This window comes from Pinus tabuliformis, chromosome X (assembly GCF_031772625.1).
Source record: "Pinus tabuliformis cultivar Carrire ecotype Pingquan chromosome X, CPIR1, whole genome shotgun sequence".
Taxonomy (NCBI): Eukaryota; Viridiplantae; Streptophyta; class Pinopsida; order Pinales; family Pinaceae; genus Pinus; species Pinus tabuliformis.
The window spans coordinates 1,081,208,146-1,081,221,447 of record NC_142308.1 but is presented as its reverse complement, the minus strand read 5'-3'; the positions used below and the strand labels follow the sequence as shown (position 1 = coordinate 1,081,221,447).

The 13,302-nt window shown below is 34.9% G+C and overlaps 1 protein-coding gene across 2 annotated transcripts; it reads right to left on the bottom strand.

Moving 5' to 3' along the window:
* Positions 1-11,034: 11,034 nt before the first annotated feature.
* Positions 11,035-13,087, bottom strand: LOC149143577 (uncharacterized). Of its 2 annotated transcripts, none has more exons than XM_089448372.1 (5): positions 12,865-13,069; positions 12,732-12,804; positions 12,407-12,635; positions 11,982-12,233; positions 11,035-11,876 (listed from the first exon to the last, which is right to left on the bottom strand). In XM_089448372.1, the coding sequence occupies exons 1-5, from the start codon at positions 12,930-12,932 to the stop codon at positions 11,515-11,517; spliced, it is 984 nt and encodes a 327-aa protein (XP_089304498.1). In that variant the 5' UTR covers positions 12,933-13,069; the 3' UTR covers positions 11,035-11,514. The 2 variants fall into 2 exon arrangements, with proteins under 2 accessions (XP_089304498.1, XP_089304497.1); XM_089448371.1 differs by having other exon boundaries at positions 11,037-11,876; positions 12,902-13,087.
* Positions 13,088-13,302: the final 215 nt, after the last annotated feature.

The following is a 13,302-nucleotide window of genomic DNA, read 5'->3' as shown; positions in this document are numbered from 1 at the left end:
TCACTGCTCCTTTCAATTATTGTATGGAACCAAGTTTGGCTTTTCCCTGCATCAATAGATGTCATGATGTCTTTCAATCCACAAGAGTCCAACACAAGAATGAAATGGAGTTACTTGCAACATTGTTAGTTAGTTGTGTTAGTTGCATTACAATTCCAAGATCAATTTCATTTAATGGAAACATTGATCCTTATGTCACAAATGTGACTCAATTGTATGTATTTGACTTAAACAACAATCCTATGGATCCATGATTAACACCCATAGATATATTAGTTTAAAAAACCTTCCTTGGCTCCAATTGTTAAGTTGTAATATGATAAGACTTATTTTGTCTTACATCACCAATATTACAGAGCTAGGAAACATAGAACTCTCTTTTTAATAATTTAACATAACTATGGCAAATGAATTCACAAATCTTACTAATCTTTGCCAATTGGAACTCTATTACAATTATCATATAGAAGATATACTTTAGGGTTTAGAAACCTCATCTTCTTGAGGTATTATGTTTTTTTATTGATTTCGACTCAATTGAGATTCTCTCTGAGCATGCAAGATTGGACATTGATATCTTTTTAGAACTCCAAATAATTTTTTTGAGCAAAATTCTAAAGAGTTTGACAAGTTCTCATATCCACATATTTATCTCTATACAAAAATAACTTAATTGGCCATTGCCACAAAAATTTGGAATTTATTTATTTTATTATTATTATTATTATTATTTCATTTTAGTGCCATATAGGTGTATGTCAAAGAATGGTCTAACTAGTATTATTCCCTCTTCCCTTGTATATCTATAATATTGGTAAATTGGTTCTCTCTCTTCTACAAAATTTACTTATAGGAAAGATTCTCAATGTAACATTCTAAAGGAGCATATATTCCTTATAAACTTATTTCAAAGATGTCTAACACATTCCACTTCCAAAAAGCAGTGAATTCTAGCTTTCTTTAGACAATTTGAAACATCCATAAAAAAAATAAGTTTTGTTACCATATTCTATTGGCTATTGTAGTGGTGGAATTGAAAATGATCAAGGGAATTCTCAATGTTAAACAATTGTTTAGGAGTAAAAGTATTACTAAAGTAGTCATCTAAACTAAAAGAATAATGAAGGATCCATTATATAAGCAAGCTTCCTAGGAACCAATATCATAATCTAGTGGACTTTCATGGTTGTTTGGTCTTAGGTATGTTTGAAATTCCTTCTATCAAAGTCTTGCAATGGATTCTGCTACCTGAGGCACCTTCATAGATTTTTTACGATGATCATATGAACTTGAATTGACTTACATGATCGTAATTCAATATTAGTTTTTCTTTTAATAGTAAATGGTTTATGAGTACAATCCAAACATTGTAAAGCTTTTTTGATTAAGGTGGCATACCTTCACTGCCCCACCTAAACAAACCACCTCACCTAACATCCCTTCTAATCCCTTTTTGATAGGGACATTGAAACTAAAGTGGAACTTGTTACTCAAAGTCACAGTTCATTATTTTAAAAAGTGGCTTGTATGGAATTAATCTCTTTTAGAACCATTGATTTATATTAAATTTTTTTATAATGCATAATAGGCACATGATGTTACACAGACAACTAAATGGCTACAAGTTGGTCATACTCTCATCAATGTGGCATCCCCTCTCCATATCCAAGTTCCAAGCAATTCCTTTTATCAGTTTGACAAGGTTTCATTATCCATTTGATAGAACAATAACCCAAAGCACCTTGCACACTTAGCAAATAGTAAACAACTTGGTTTTGTTACAACGGAAAACCCTTCAAGGGTCTCTTTTCTTGACCTCACCATAAACATATGTGTGTTATTTCCATGGGCACAACCTATAAGGAATGAGATGATCAACATTGATGTGTGAAGCTAGTGTTATGGAAGGGTTGACACTATAATGGAACCAATTTAGAGATCCATTCCCCCATGGTTGTTGATGTGTAAGAATTTGTAAATGTTGGATTTGTCAGTGAACATTGCCTATGGGAAGCTTGTTGCATCACGTTCATAAAATGGTTGTGGTGTGCCATCTACACTTGAAGAAAAATGTCTCTAGAGATATTCCTCAATGTTTTATCATGACAGTCGATCTTGAGATGCCGTCACTCAATTATAATCAGCAAGGTGGATTTAATCCTACTTTTATTGACAATTTGACACCCCTGCAACAATTATGGTTGAAAAAATATAGTCTAAAAGGAGAAATCCCTACTTACTTGTGTAATTTGACGAAGCTAAAGATTTTGGTTCTCTCTATCAATTGTCTCTTAAGAAACATTCCCACCAATTTGATGACACTATCCAAAATGACAGGACCCTCACCATAAACAGATGTGTGTTATTTCCATGGGCACAACCTATAAGGAATGAGATGATCAACATTGATGTGTGAAGCTAGTGTTATGGAAGGGTTGACACTATAATGGAACCAATTTAGAGATCCATTCCCCCATGGTTGTTGATGTGTAAGAATTTGTAAATGTTGGATTTGTCAGTGAACATTGCCTATGGGAAGCTTGTTGCATCACGTCCATAAAATGGTTGTGGTGTGCCATCTACACTTGAAGAAAAATGTCTCTAGAGATATTCCTCAATGTTTTATCATGACAGTCGATCTTGAGATGCCGTCACTCAATTATAATCAGCAAGGTGGATTTATTCCTACTTTTATTGACAATTTGACACCCCTGCAACAATTATGGTTGAAAAAATATAGTCTAAAAGGAGAAATCCCTACTTACTTGTGTAATTTGACGAAGCTAAAGTTTTTGGTTCTCTCTATCAATTGTCTCTTAAGAAACATTCCCACCAATTTGATGACACTATCCAAAATGACAGGACCCTGTGTTTATGGAAACCAATATTCTAGACATAAAGTTATGGCCCATCCATTGATTTCAAAAGAAGAAGAATCCAAGTATGCCCATGGTATCTCCAATATTAAGTTTCTACATTTTTCTATCATTACTTGAATCAAAATCTCGATATCACCATCGCTTAGATCCTTAACTTCTTAGCTTAATCCTTATTATACTTGAATTTTTCATTTTCTTCTTAATTCTTCCTTCTGCAATTAAAAGAAGAGAGAGGCATCGTTTTAGGGATGAGAATCACTGCTAGGATTTTTCATTAGTTTCCCTCATGCTTGGAGCTTATTTCTTGTTACGAAACTAGCTCACAAAAAGATAGAAAAGATAGTTGAACGCCTTAGAATTCAGCCTCTTCGAGGGGGCAACCTCCTTTACATTACACAAATGAACAATTCTTGGATTATTCAAATGACAAAACCTCCTTTCTATATATAGGAGTCTAAGGGGTCACAATAACCAAGCTGACCTAACAATAATAATATAAAGGCACAAAAATAACAATAGAGGGATTCTATGGGGCACAATAATAGCAATATGGGGACAATAGGGGCACAAAAATATTAATAAGGGATACAACTACATTAGTAAAGGGGGCATCACTAGTATTATAGGGACCTAACATGCCCCTCTCCTTAAAAAAAGTGTTGTCCTCAATGCTTGAGTAGTTCTGGATGGTTCTGTATAAAATTCCCATCCTCCCATGTGGAATCTTCAGCGGATAAGTTCTTTCACTTAATGAGATACCCTGAAATGGATCGATTTCGTAGCTGTCGAGTTCTTGTTTCTATGACTACTTCTAGTTCCAATATAATTTTTCCTTCCTCGTCAAGTTCTGACAATATTGTTTGAACTGGGAGCTTGTTGCCTATAACCTTCTTTAAACATGAAACATGGAAAACTGGGTGCACTCGAGAAGCTGCAGGAAGCTCCAATTTGTATGCCATAGTACCAATCTTTTGCAACACCTTGTACGAACCATAATACTTTGGTGACAATTTATTATCCTTCTTAGCTTGCTTGAGGGACATTTGTTTATATGGTTGTAGCCGTAGGAATACCCAGTCACCTACATCAAAACTTCTTTCACTACGATGTTGATTTGCCTGTTGTTTCATTATATTTTGCACCAACACGAGGTTATCCTTTAAGAGTTGGAGAACTTGTTGTTGATGCTCGATGTGATGTGCCACTGCTTGAACCTTAGAATTTTCTCTTAAATATGATGTGATGGATGGTGGCTGATATCCATAAAGTGCCATAAATGGGGTCATTTTTGTTGCAGTATGGAAGAAGGTGTTATACCACCATTAAACCAGAGGCAACCATTTGACCCATTGTGTCTGTTTATCAGATATAAAACAACGAAGATATCCTTCCAAACATTTGTTTACTATCTCAGTTTGCCCATCAGATTGAGGATGATAAGATGAGCTATGAGCTAACTGAGTACCAAGACAAGAAAATAATTTTGTCCAAAAATTTCCAGTAAAAATGGGATCTCTATCACTTACAATAATCTTTGGGTTTCCATGTAGCTTTTGAATTGTTTCCATAAATGTCGTAGAAACTGTACTGGCTTTAAATGGATGTGATAATGCACAAAAGTGTGCATACTTGGTAAGTCTGTCAACTACCACCATGATGACACTCTTTCCCTCAGACTTGAGTAAACCTGTGATAAACTCCATTGAAACCTCCTCCCAACATTGGCTTGGAATGGATAAAGGTTGTAATAGACCTGGTGTCTTAATTGTTTCAACTTTATTTTGTTGGCATACCAAACATTCCGCCACAAACTTTTGAATATCCGATTTAAGGCCATCTCAAAAAAATTCCTTCTTAACCCTGTGGTAAGTTTTTAAAAATCCTGAGTGCCCTCCTAAGGGAGAAGTGTACAATTCCAGAAGAATCTTTTGTTTGAGTTGGGAATTCTTACATAGGTATGAGCGATCTTTGTACCATAACAAATCATTTTTCCAACTCAAGAGTTGGGAATTCTTAGTGGACTCTTGTTGTAACTTTCGAATAAGTTCCCACATTTCTTCGTCATTCTTCCATTCCTACCTTGCTTCATTTATCCAATCTAGTTGGATAATAGAAATGGCACACAACAATACTTCCACATCCTCATCTTTTCTTGAGAGTGCATCTGCCACAACATTTTTATTCCCTTTTTTGTATATGATTTCAAAGTCATAACCCAACATCTTTGTGACCCATTTTTGTTGTTCTTCAGAGGATAATCTTTGTTCTAAAAAGTATTTAAGGCTATCACGATCCGTTTTACCTTGAAGTGTCTTCCCATTAGGTAGGGTCGTCATTTCTTAAGTGCATGTAGTATTGCCAACATTTCCTTCTCATAAATAGCTTTGTGTAAATACTTTCCCTTGATTGGATGACTTTCGAAAGCAATGGGTCTTTCATCTTGCATTAAAACAGCACCAATTCCATTTCCGGAAGCATCACATTCCACAATAAAGGTTTTTGTGAAGTCTGGTGTAGCTAAGACCGATGCTTGGCACATTGCCTCTTTAAGATGTTCGAAGGCCTTTGTTGCTTCTAGAGTCCATGAAAATTCATCTTTCTTCAACAATGTTGTTAGAGGTGCTGCTATTTTCCCATAATTCTTAACAAACTTGCGATAATACCCTATCAACCCGAGAAATCCTCGCAAATGCTTTATGGATGTGGGGATTTCCCATTCCTTAATGGCTTTAATTTTGCTAGGGTCTACCTTAACTCCTTCATGAGATATAATATGACCCAAATATTCTACCTTTTGTACTCCAAAGAAACATTTGGATCTTTTTGCATATAATTATTTCTCCTCCAATAGTTGTAGCACCCTGTCAACGTGTTCAACATGATCCTTCCAAGACTTGTTGTAGATTAGTATATCATCAAAAATACTAACACAAATTTTCTAAGGAAGGGTTTGAAAATGGAATTCATCAAACCTTGAAATGTAGAAGGTGCATTGGTAAGGCCAAAAGACATGACCAAAAACTCATAGTGACCCTCATGAGTTCTAAATGTTGTTTTCAGAATGTCTTGAGTCTTCATTTTGATTTGATGATATCCTGAACGAAGATCTAACTTGGTGAAGTAAATTGATCCATGCAATTCATCCAATAATTCATCAATAACAGGAATGGGAAACTTATCTTTAATAGTGAGCTTGTTGAGCTCCCTATAATCCAGACACATGCGCCATGATCCATCTTTCTTGTGCACCAACACTATTAGAGCAGACAAAGAACTTTGGCTAGGTTGAATTATACAAGCCTCAAACATTTTTGCAACCATACGTTTAATTTCACTCTTTTAGGCATAGGGATATCTCTGCAGCCTGATGTTTGGAGGAACACTTCTTGGAATCAAATGAATAGCATGATCATGATCACGAATAGGTGGGAGACCTTTGGGAGTCTCAAATACCCTGGAATGATTTTCTAAGACTTTTTGGAGATCTGGAGAAATAGATGATTTCAATGTGGAAACATCTAGCAAACATAATTGTGCAATTACACCTCATTGTTCCTTTTTTAGAAGCATTGCCATACTGTTAGAGCTTATTATCTTTCTTAGTTTCCCTTCAATACCCCTTAATTGAATTTCTTTTCCTTCAGCATAAAATTTCATGAAAAGTTCTTGAAAGTTAAAAGCTATTGTACCCAAGGATTGTAGCCATTGGACTCCTAGTACAACATCAACACCTCCCACTGGAATGGAAAGCATTGGGCTATTCAATACATATTCTCCCATGGATAGCTGGATATTATGGCACTTTCCAGAGCAATTTATCATTCCTCCATTTGCAACCATCACTTAACACTCTGGTGCTGGATATAGGAAGCAATTCAATTCTTTTGCTATCTTACAATGAATAAAACTGTGGGTACTTCCTGAATCAATCAACACTATTACCTTTTTCTTCTTGATATGTCCTTCTATATTGATGGTTTGGGGAGTGGTAATTCCAACCAATGCATTACAAGATATGGCCGGATTCATTTCTTCTTTATCTAGGCTTTGTTCCTAGAGTATATCCTCTTCTTTTGACCTTTCTTGTTTCTTTTCTTCTTCCTCTTCACAATCTATGTAGAATAATTTCTTCTCAGCACACTTATGACCTTTAGTTTATTTGCTATCACAACTGTAACAAAGCCCTTTTGCTCTTTTTTCTTCCAATTGTTATAGTGTCAACCTTATAGGTTGTGGAAGGCTAGGGGCAACAACACTTCCATCTTTATAGTTGTGAGTGGTAGGCTTCCCAGTTGCCATAATTTTGCTTTTCATTTTTCTTGCTAACCTGAATGCCTTCTCTAATGAATCTGGTTCCTAAGGGCGAACATCATGTGGGATATTATCCTTTAAAGTCCCTGTGAACACATCAATCCTATGCTCCTCTAGAATATTTTTTACCCTTATGTTCAACTTTTGGAACTCCTCAATGTGCTCCATCATTGAACCCTTTTGTTTGAGACTTATCAATTGGCTAAAAAAAGTGTTGCTTTTTGTATCCTCATAATGTGCTGTCATTTCTTCCGTAAAAATTTCCCAAGCGATAATTTGTTTACGAGAGCAAAGCCATTGATACCATACAAACTGATTTGGTTCCAAATATAAAGTTGCAATACGTACCTTTAGTGTGTTTTGCACATTATTGAGATCAAAAAAATGCTCCATCTGTAGTATCCATGTTGCAGGATCCTTGCCATCAAACTCCCTCATATCGATTTTTGGAATATGGTGGGTCTTCGATCCAACATTAGATTCTATGAAATCATGATTAACATTTCTTTTGTTCTCATCATGAGTTTCTTTTACTACCCTTTCACCATTAGTGACCATTTCTTGTAGCAATTTATTCAAATTTATCTTCAATTCTTCCATCTTATCATCCATGCCATCCATTTTAGCGTCCATGCCATTCATCTTAGCTTCCATGCCATCCATCTTAGCTTCTACGCCTTTCTTTAAACCATCCATCTTAGCTTCTACATCTTTCTTTAAACCATCCATCTTAGATTTTGCTACTTTTTGTGCAAGTGACATTTGTTGCATTTGGTCTCGTAATTTTGATATATCATATTGCATTTCTTCCTCTTCTTCATGAGTCATGTTAGAAATTTCAGATTGCTTACTATGTGTTTGCATTTTCTTTCCTCTGGGCATCAATTACCGATAATAATGTTTTACTATGCCCTTTGAATTCCTTCAAACTAATTTTTCAAACCAAGCTTATGCAAAAATTTAAAAGAAAACTACACACCTTTTTTCACTTTGTAGGAGCTCGATATTGAATTTGATGTATCTCTGTAAATTCGAATCATCCAGTTCTGAAATTGCGATCTGCAGTAGCCCTCTGTGTCCTCTTTCCAATGCCACCAATCTGATCAAATTTATATTCTCCAAGGCAGAGTTATGCACAATCTCCCAAGATGACCTGATTATAAACTATTCCAAAAGAGCAAACTTGTATGAAGTGCCATGTGTCACTGTTTTGACCTTAATATCTGAAAAATATACACAAGAAACTACAGTGTGTCTTCTTTCTGTAACTTATGAAATTTCAATCTGATGCTCGAAACAAAAGTTATGACGATTTTCCCAAGGTCACCTGTTTGGAATGTAATTTAGGAGTCTGCAAAAAAGCCAACTTTCTCAGATAATATCTCCACAAATATAGTGTGAAATGCTCTGAAATTCAGACCCGAGGTTCAGCACGATTTTGTCTCAAATGGGTTTTTTTGTTTCGTTTTTGAAACATCGCAGAAAACATTATAGCGAAAATTCCACGATGACCTATTTGGAGTAGCGAAACCCTAGAATCCAAAGCTCTGATACGAAATGTTATGAAACCAGCTCACAAAAAGATAGAAAAGATAGTTAAACGCCTTATAATTCAACTTCTTTGAGGGGGCAACCTCCTTTACATTACACAAATGAACAATTCTTGGATTATTCAAATGACAAAACCTCATTTCTATATATAGGAATCTAAGGGGTCACAATATAACCAAGCCGACCTAACAATAATAATATAAAGGCACAAAAATAACAATAGAAGGATTCTATGGGGCATAGTAATAACAATATGGGGAAAATATGGGCACAACAATATTAATAAGGGATACAACTACAATAGTAATGGGGACATCACTAGTATTATAGGGACCTAACATTTCTTTAGCAATAGCAGTGGATGCCCTACCCTAATGCCTTCTACAGATTTGGAGGTGGTTACAAAAACAATAAAGAAGGTTTGAAGGTGGTTGCAAAAGTAGTGAAGGACAAGCCTAAATAAGAAGCGTACAAATATGACGCAAAGATAGTGGGAAGAAGAAAGACCTTGCATGGATAGTGGGAAGAAGTAGTAGAACAAGAAGATGGTGCTATGAAGTAGGAGAAGGCTTAGCTAGTGCATTTGTAGAGGCAACACCAACCTTCCACTTGTGAGAAGTTCATGCATGGTAGGAAGGTCACAACTTTTAGACATGGTCCAAAAATAATGAGAAGAAGTAAAACCTTGAAAGGACAACTAGAAGGAGCAAGACAATAAGAAGACAATGGGATGAAGCATGTGAAGGCTCAACCATTGCATTTGTAGACTTAACATCAACCTTGTATTTTCGAATGAGAAATTGCTAGCAAGAAGTTCCTTCATTGTTAGAAGGTTTTCCACCTAGAAGATGTCCATGCTAAGAAGGTTATAGGTGTTAGTACCAACAAGCTAATGTAGGCAATTCGTGGAGGAAAACTAATATAGGCAATTCGTGGAGAAAATGAAAAGGTTAGGTCGAAGTGTGGAGAAGAATGAACGCAAATTAAAAAAAGTGAGTAATTATTATTATTATGAATTAAGAATGTAGAGAATGTGGATGTTTAAAGTTTTTTAAAATTTTGTATTTAAAAAAATCTTATATAAGAAAAACAATCTTATATAAGAAAAGCAATTAAGTCCCTTCATAACATATAAACTAATAAAAAATTAGAGAATCAAGTCCCACCCTAACATATTAACATATTAACCAATGAGAAATTTAATGAATAAAATTTCAAAATTCACACATTCATTTTAATTTTTCAAATGATAATTTAATATAACAATTCAATAAAACATGGAATATTTTGAAAACAAAAAATTAATTAATATAACATTGGGATGAAATGGAAAACTATACTCCTTATTTTGAAAGCACTATTAAAAATAAAATCAATTTTTTCAACTCATTAAAAAATATATATAATTTTTAAAATTGACAAAATTTAATTAATTATAAATAAAAAATTTATTTAAAATTAATATATAAATAAATAATGGTAAAAGTATGTTTTTATAGTGGGTGATGAAAGTAATGTGATTGAGAGAAAAACAAACCATTAATATATCATACTAACTACTAGCATACACAAAATAAATAAACTATACCAATGTTTTAAAATAAATAAACTATAAAAATGTTTTAAAAATCAAGTTGATATATCATATTTTAAATTTTTTATTAAAATATATTTTAAATTTTTATCACATACATAATTATAGAACATGAATACCAATCTTTTTCATCAATGTGTCTAGTGGTTAATCATTAAGAATATTTATTAAATTTTTTTAATAAAACAAGTCTAACATATTAATATAATTATTATCATTTTATTAGGTGAGCGTTTTAATATTTTTTTTGGTTTTTTTTGCAGTAGATATAATGAAAATAAATATAATTAAGAATTTTTTTACAATATGTGGATTTTTTATTTCATAATTTAATTTAAAATTATATAAAAATAACTATCAACCAATAAAAAACAATTTATATTTTATTTTTATTTTATATTTTCAAAATACTTATTTTTTCCAACATTTTAATAAACTTTATAGAATTAATTTAAAAATAAACTTTATAGAATTAATTTAAAAATATCACATAATAAACATTGATGTTTATTATTTTGACTAAAATAAAAAAACAATATAACCTAACATTTTTATTTGGACTAAAATAACAAACAATATAACCTATCTTGAACGGATATAATAAAATGTAATCTACACATTTTAGTACTTTCGAATTTAACGACTTCACCTTGACCAGCAGAGCATTGATTGCTGAATGCCTATACATTTACCTACCGGATACCCTTCTACAATTTTATAGCATATTCATATTCCTGTATACAATGCTAAACGCGTACAGACTTGGATTCAAAGTATCTTTGAATTCAATGAAATGACTCAAACCTTTCACATACTATTGGGAACCCTTTAACGCGTACAGACTTGGATTCAAAGTATCTTTGAATTCAATGAAATGACTCAAACCTCCACATTCACATACTATTGGGAACCCTTTAACGCGTACAGACTTGGATTCAAAGTATCTTTGAATTCAATGAAATGACTCAAACCTCCACATTCACATACTATTGGGAACCCCCTTTTACGGTTCTACAGTACAATTTAAACTTTCCATGTATACAGTTGTGATTTCTTAAACTTGTTCAGTATCGAATGCAGAGGCCATAAATCCATAAAAGCATGTTTTCTAATAATGGACAGTACAGAGCACAGTATACGATTCTTCTCATTCAGCATTATGAATTGAACGGTGTGGAATTACCTAGTGAGACGGCCATGAGAATCCCTATTCCATGGTCCCTCTGTTACTGGTGCTGGTGTGAATCCTGTGTTTAGGCGGGTGGAATTGAAGCAAAAGCAACAGCCCAGCTCCACTTTGCCCAAGTGATGCTCCGCGTCTGCCAATGCTTCTTCGTAACGCCCTTCCCCCGACACCAAAACTCCCAATCCCAACCCCATCCACCGCTCATTCGTGTTCTTCTTTCTGTTCCTGTTGCTGAGGCAGCTTAGGCTCATCTCCCACCGCTTTCTCTCCCCGTCCCCTGCTCTCCTGCATTCCACTCTGCGTTCCCACTCTCTCGTTTCATTGTGAGTCAACCAGCGTATCATGAACCTCGCACCTACAGGACATTATCCATTATTAGTTGGTAAAAGCTTTGCTCTCGCATAGGAAAGGTGCCAAGTTCAAATCTCTCAACCCCCGGGTAACACAGTGAACCACGCACCTGCAAACGCCACAAGCAGCACACGCCAAAGGCGAGTAATCTGCCGAAGCGTCTCAGAATCATCCGTTCCGGTGCCCGGAAGCATCGGGATCATCGGCTTCTGCGGGCACTGGCAGACACCGGCCCTTCCGGAGTTTAAATGATAAGGCCTAGGGCTAATAACAGGCCTGATTTCCCCAGCCAGAACTAAAACAAGCGCATAAGCCTCTTCTTTCCGCTCCAGATTCTCCGTTTTGCCTTCCAATTTCATGCCTATACAAGATTTCCCCTTAGATGCAGAGCTGTTTGGGATCTTTAAAGTTCATTACAAGGATTCTTTCTTTGTCATGTTAAAGATCCGGCTTAAGAGGATTTAAATTTTAAAACCCTAGATAGAAGAAATTCTAGTCGAAAGTAAAAGGAGAAAGCGAAATGGAGGCCTGTACCTTGTTCCGGCGGACTGTGCACGCACGCACAGATGTTCTGATCGACACTCGTGGTTATATCCAGGCGCTGGGCTGCCCCCTCTTGAATAAGAAAGTAACCTCTCCACAAGCTTTTAATACATTCGTTTTGCCTGTAAACATCCAGGGACAAGATTCCCGAGCTCTGAATCGCCAAATTCTGTGGTACTTTGAAGGCATAAAACCTCCATTTCAATGGCTGCTGCCAATTCTGTCTCCATGCATAATCTTTTCAGGTTACTTACAAGTTCAATTAAATATCCTTCTTTTTAACCTTCTTCAAATGCAAATTGCAAATTCAACTCACATGGCTCCCGATTTGCACAGCGAGCTGATATTCGCATGAACAATGCGTATTCTCCATGCGCAATTCAACATTCCTGTCATGAAATTGCCAGAATTAATTTAAACAAACAAGAAATCATGGAACAAATGTAAACCCAGGGAGCCTGAAGGAATTGTCTTGTGTAACTTCACCCGTAGAGCAGGAAATCCCTGGCATTCGCATCTGCTGTATTTAAATGGAAGAGGACGACGATAACGATCAACAGGATGCTCATTTTACAGGGGATTGATCAGCTCGAGGGACATGAGCGGCGGTTACAGAGTTAACTAAACGCCAATAATCAAACTCCGATTGGAGTTGCCTTTAGGGTCACTTTATGGAATTGGGTTGAAAAAGGGGTTGAATTTAGCAGAAAAATTTGACTTGAAATTTTGATTTGTGTTATTTAAATTGATTTTTTAATTGTATAAAAAGATTAGTATTTTAGCACATTTTTGTTGTATAGGTATTACTTATTAAACTTGTGATTTCAATAAATTTTTGTCAGATTTTACAAAAATTAAACAAAAAAAACCATTCTAAAAAATCTCAC

Coding starts and splice junctions, on each gene's coding strand:
- LOC149143577 (XM_089448371.1), bottom strand. CDS start 12,984: ATGAGCATCCTGTTGATCGTTATCGTCGTCCTCTTCCATTTAAATACA. Junction 12,636..12,731: donor CTGTGCAAATCGGGAGCCAT/GTGAGTTGAATT, acceptor GCATGGAGACAG/AATTGGCAGCAGCCATTGAA. Junction 12,234..12,406: donor GCACAGTCCGCCGGAACAAG/GTACAGGCCTCC, acceptor AATCTTGTATAG/GCATGAAATTGGAAGGCAAA.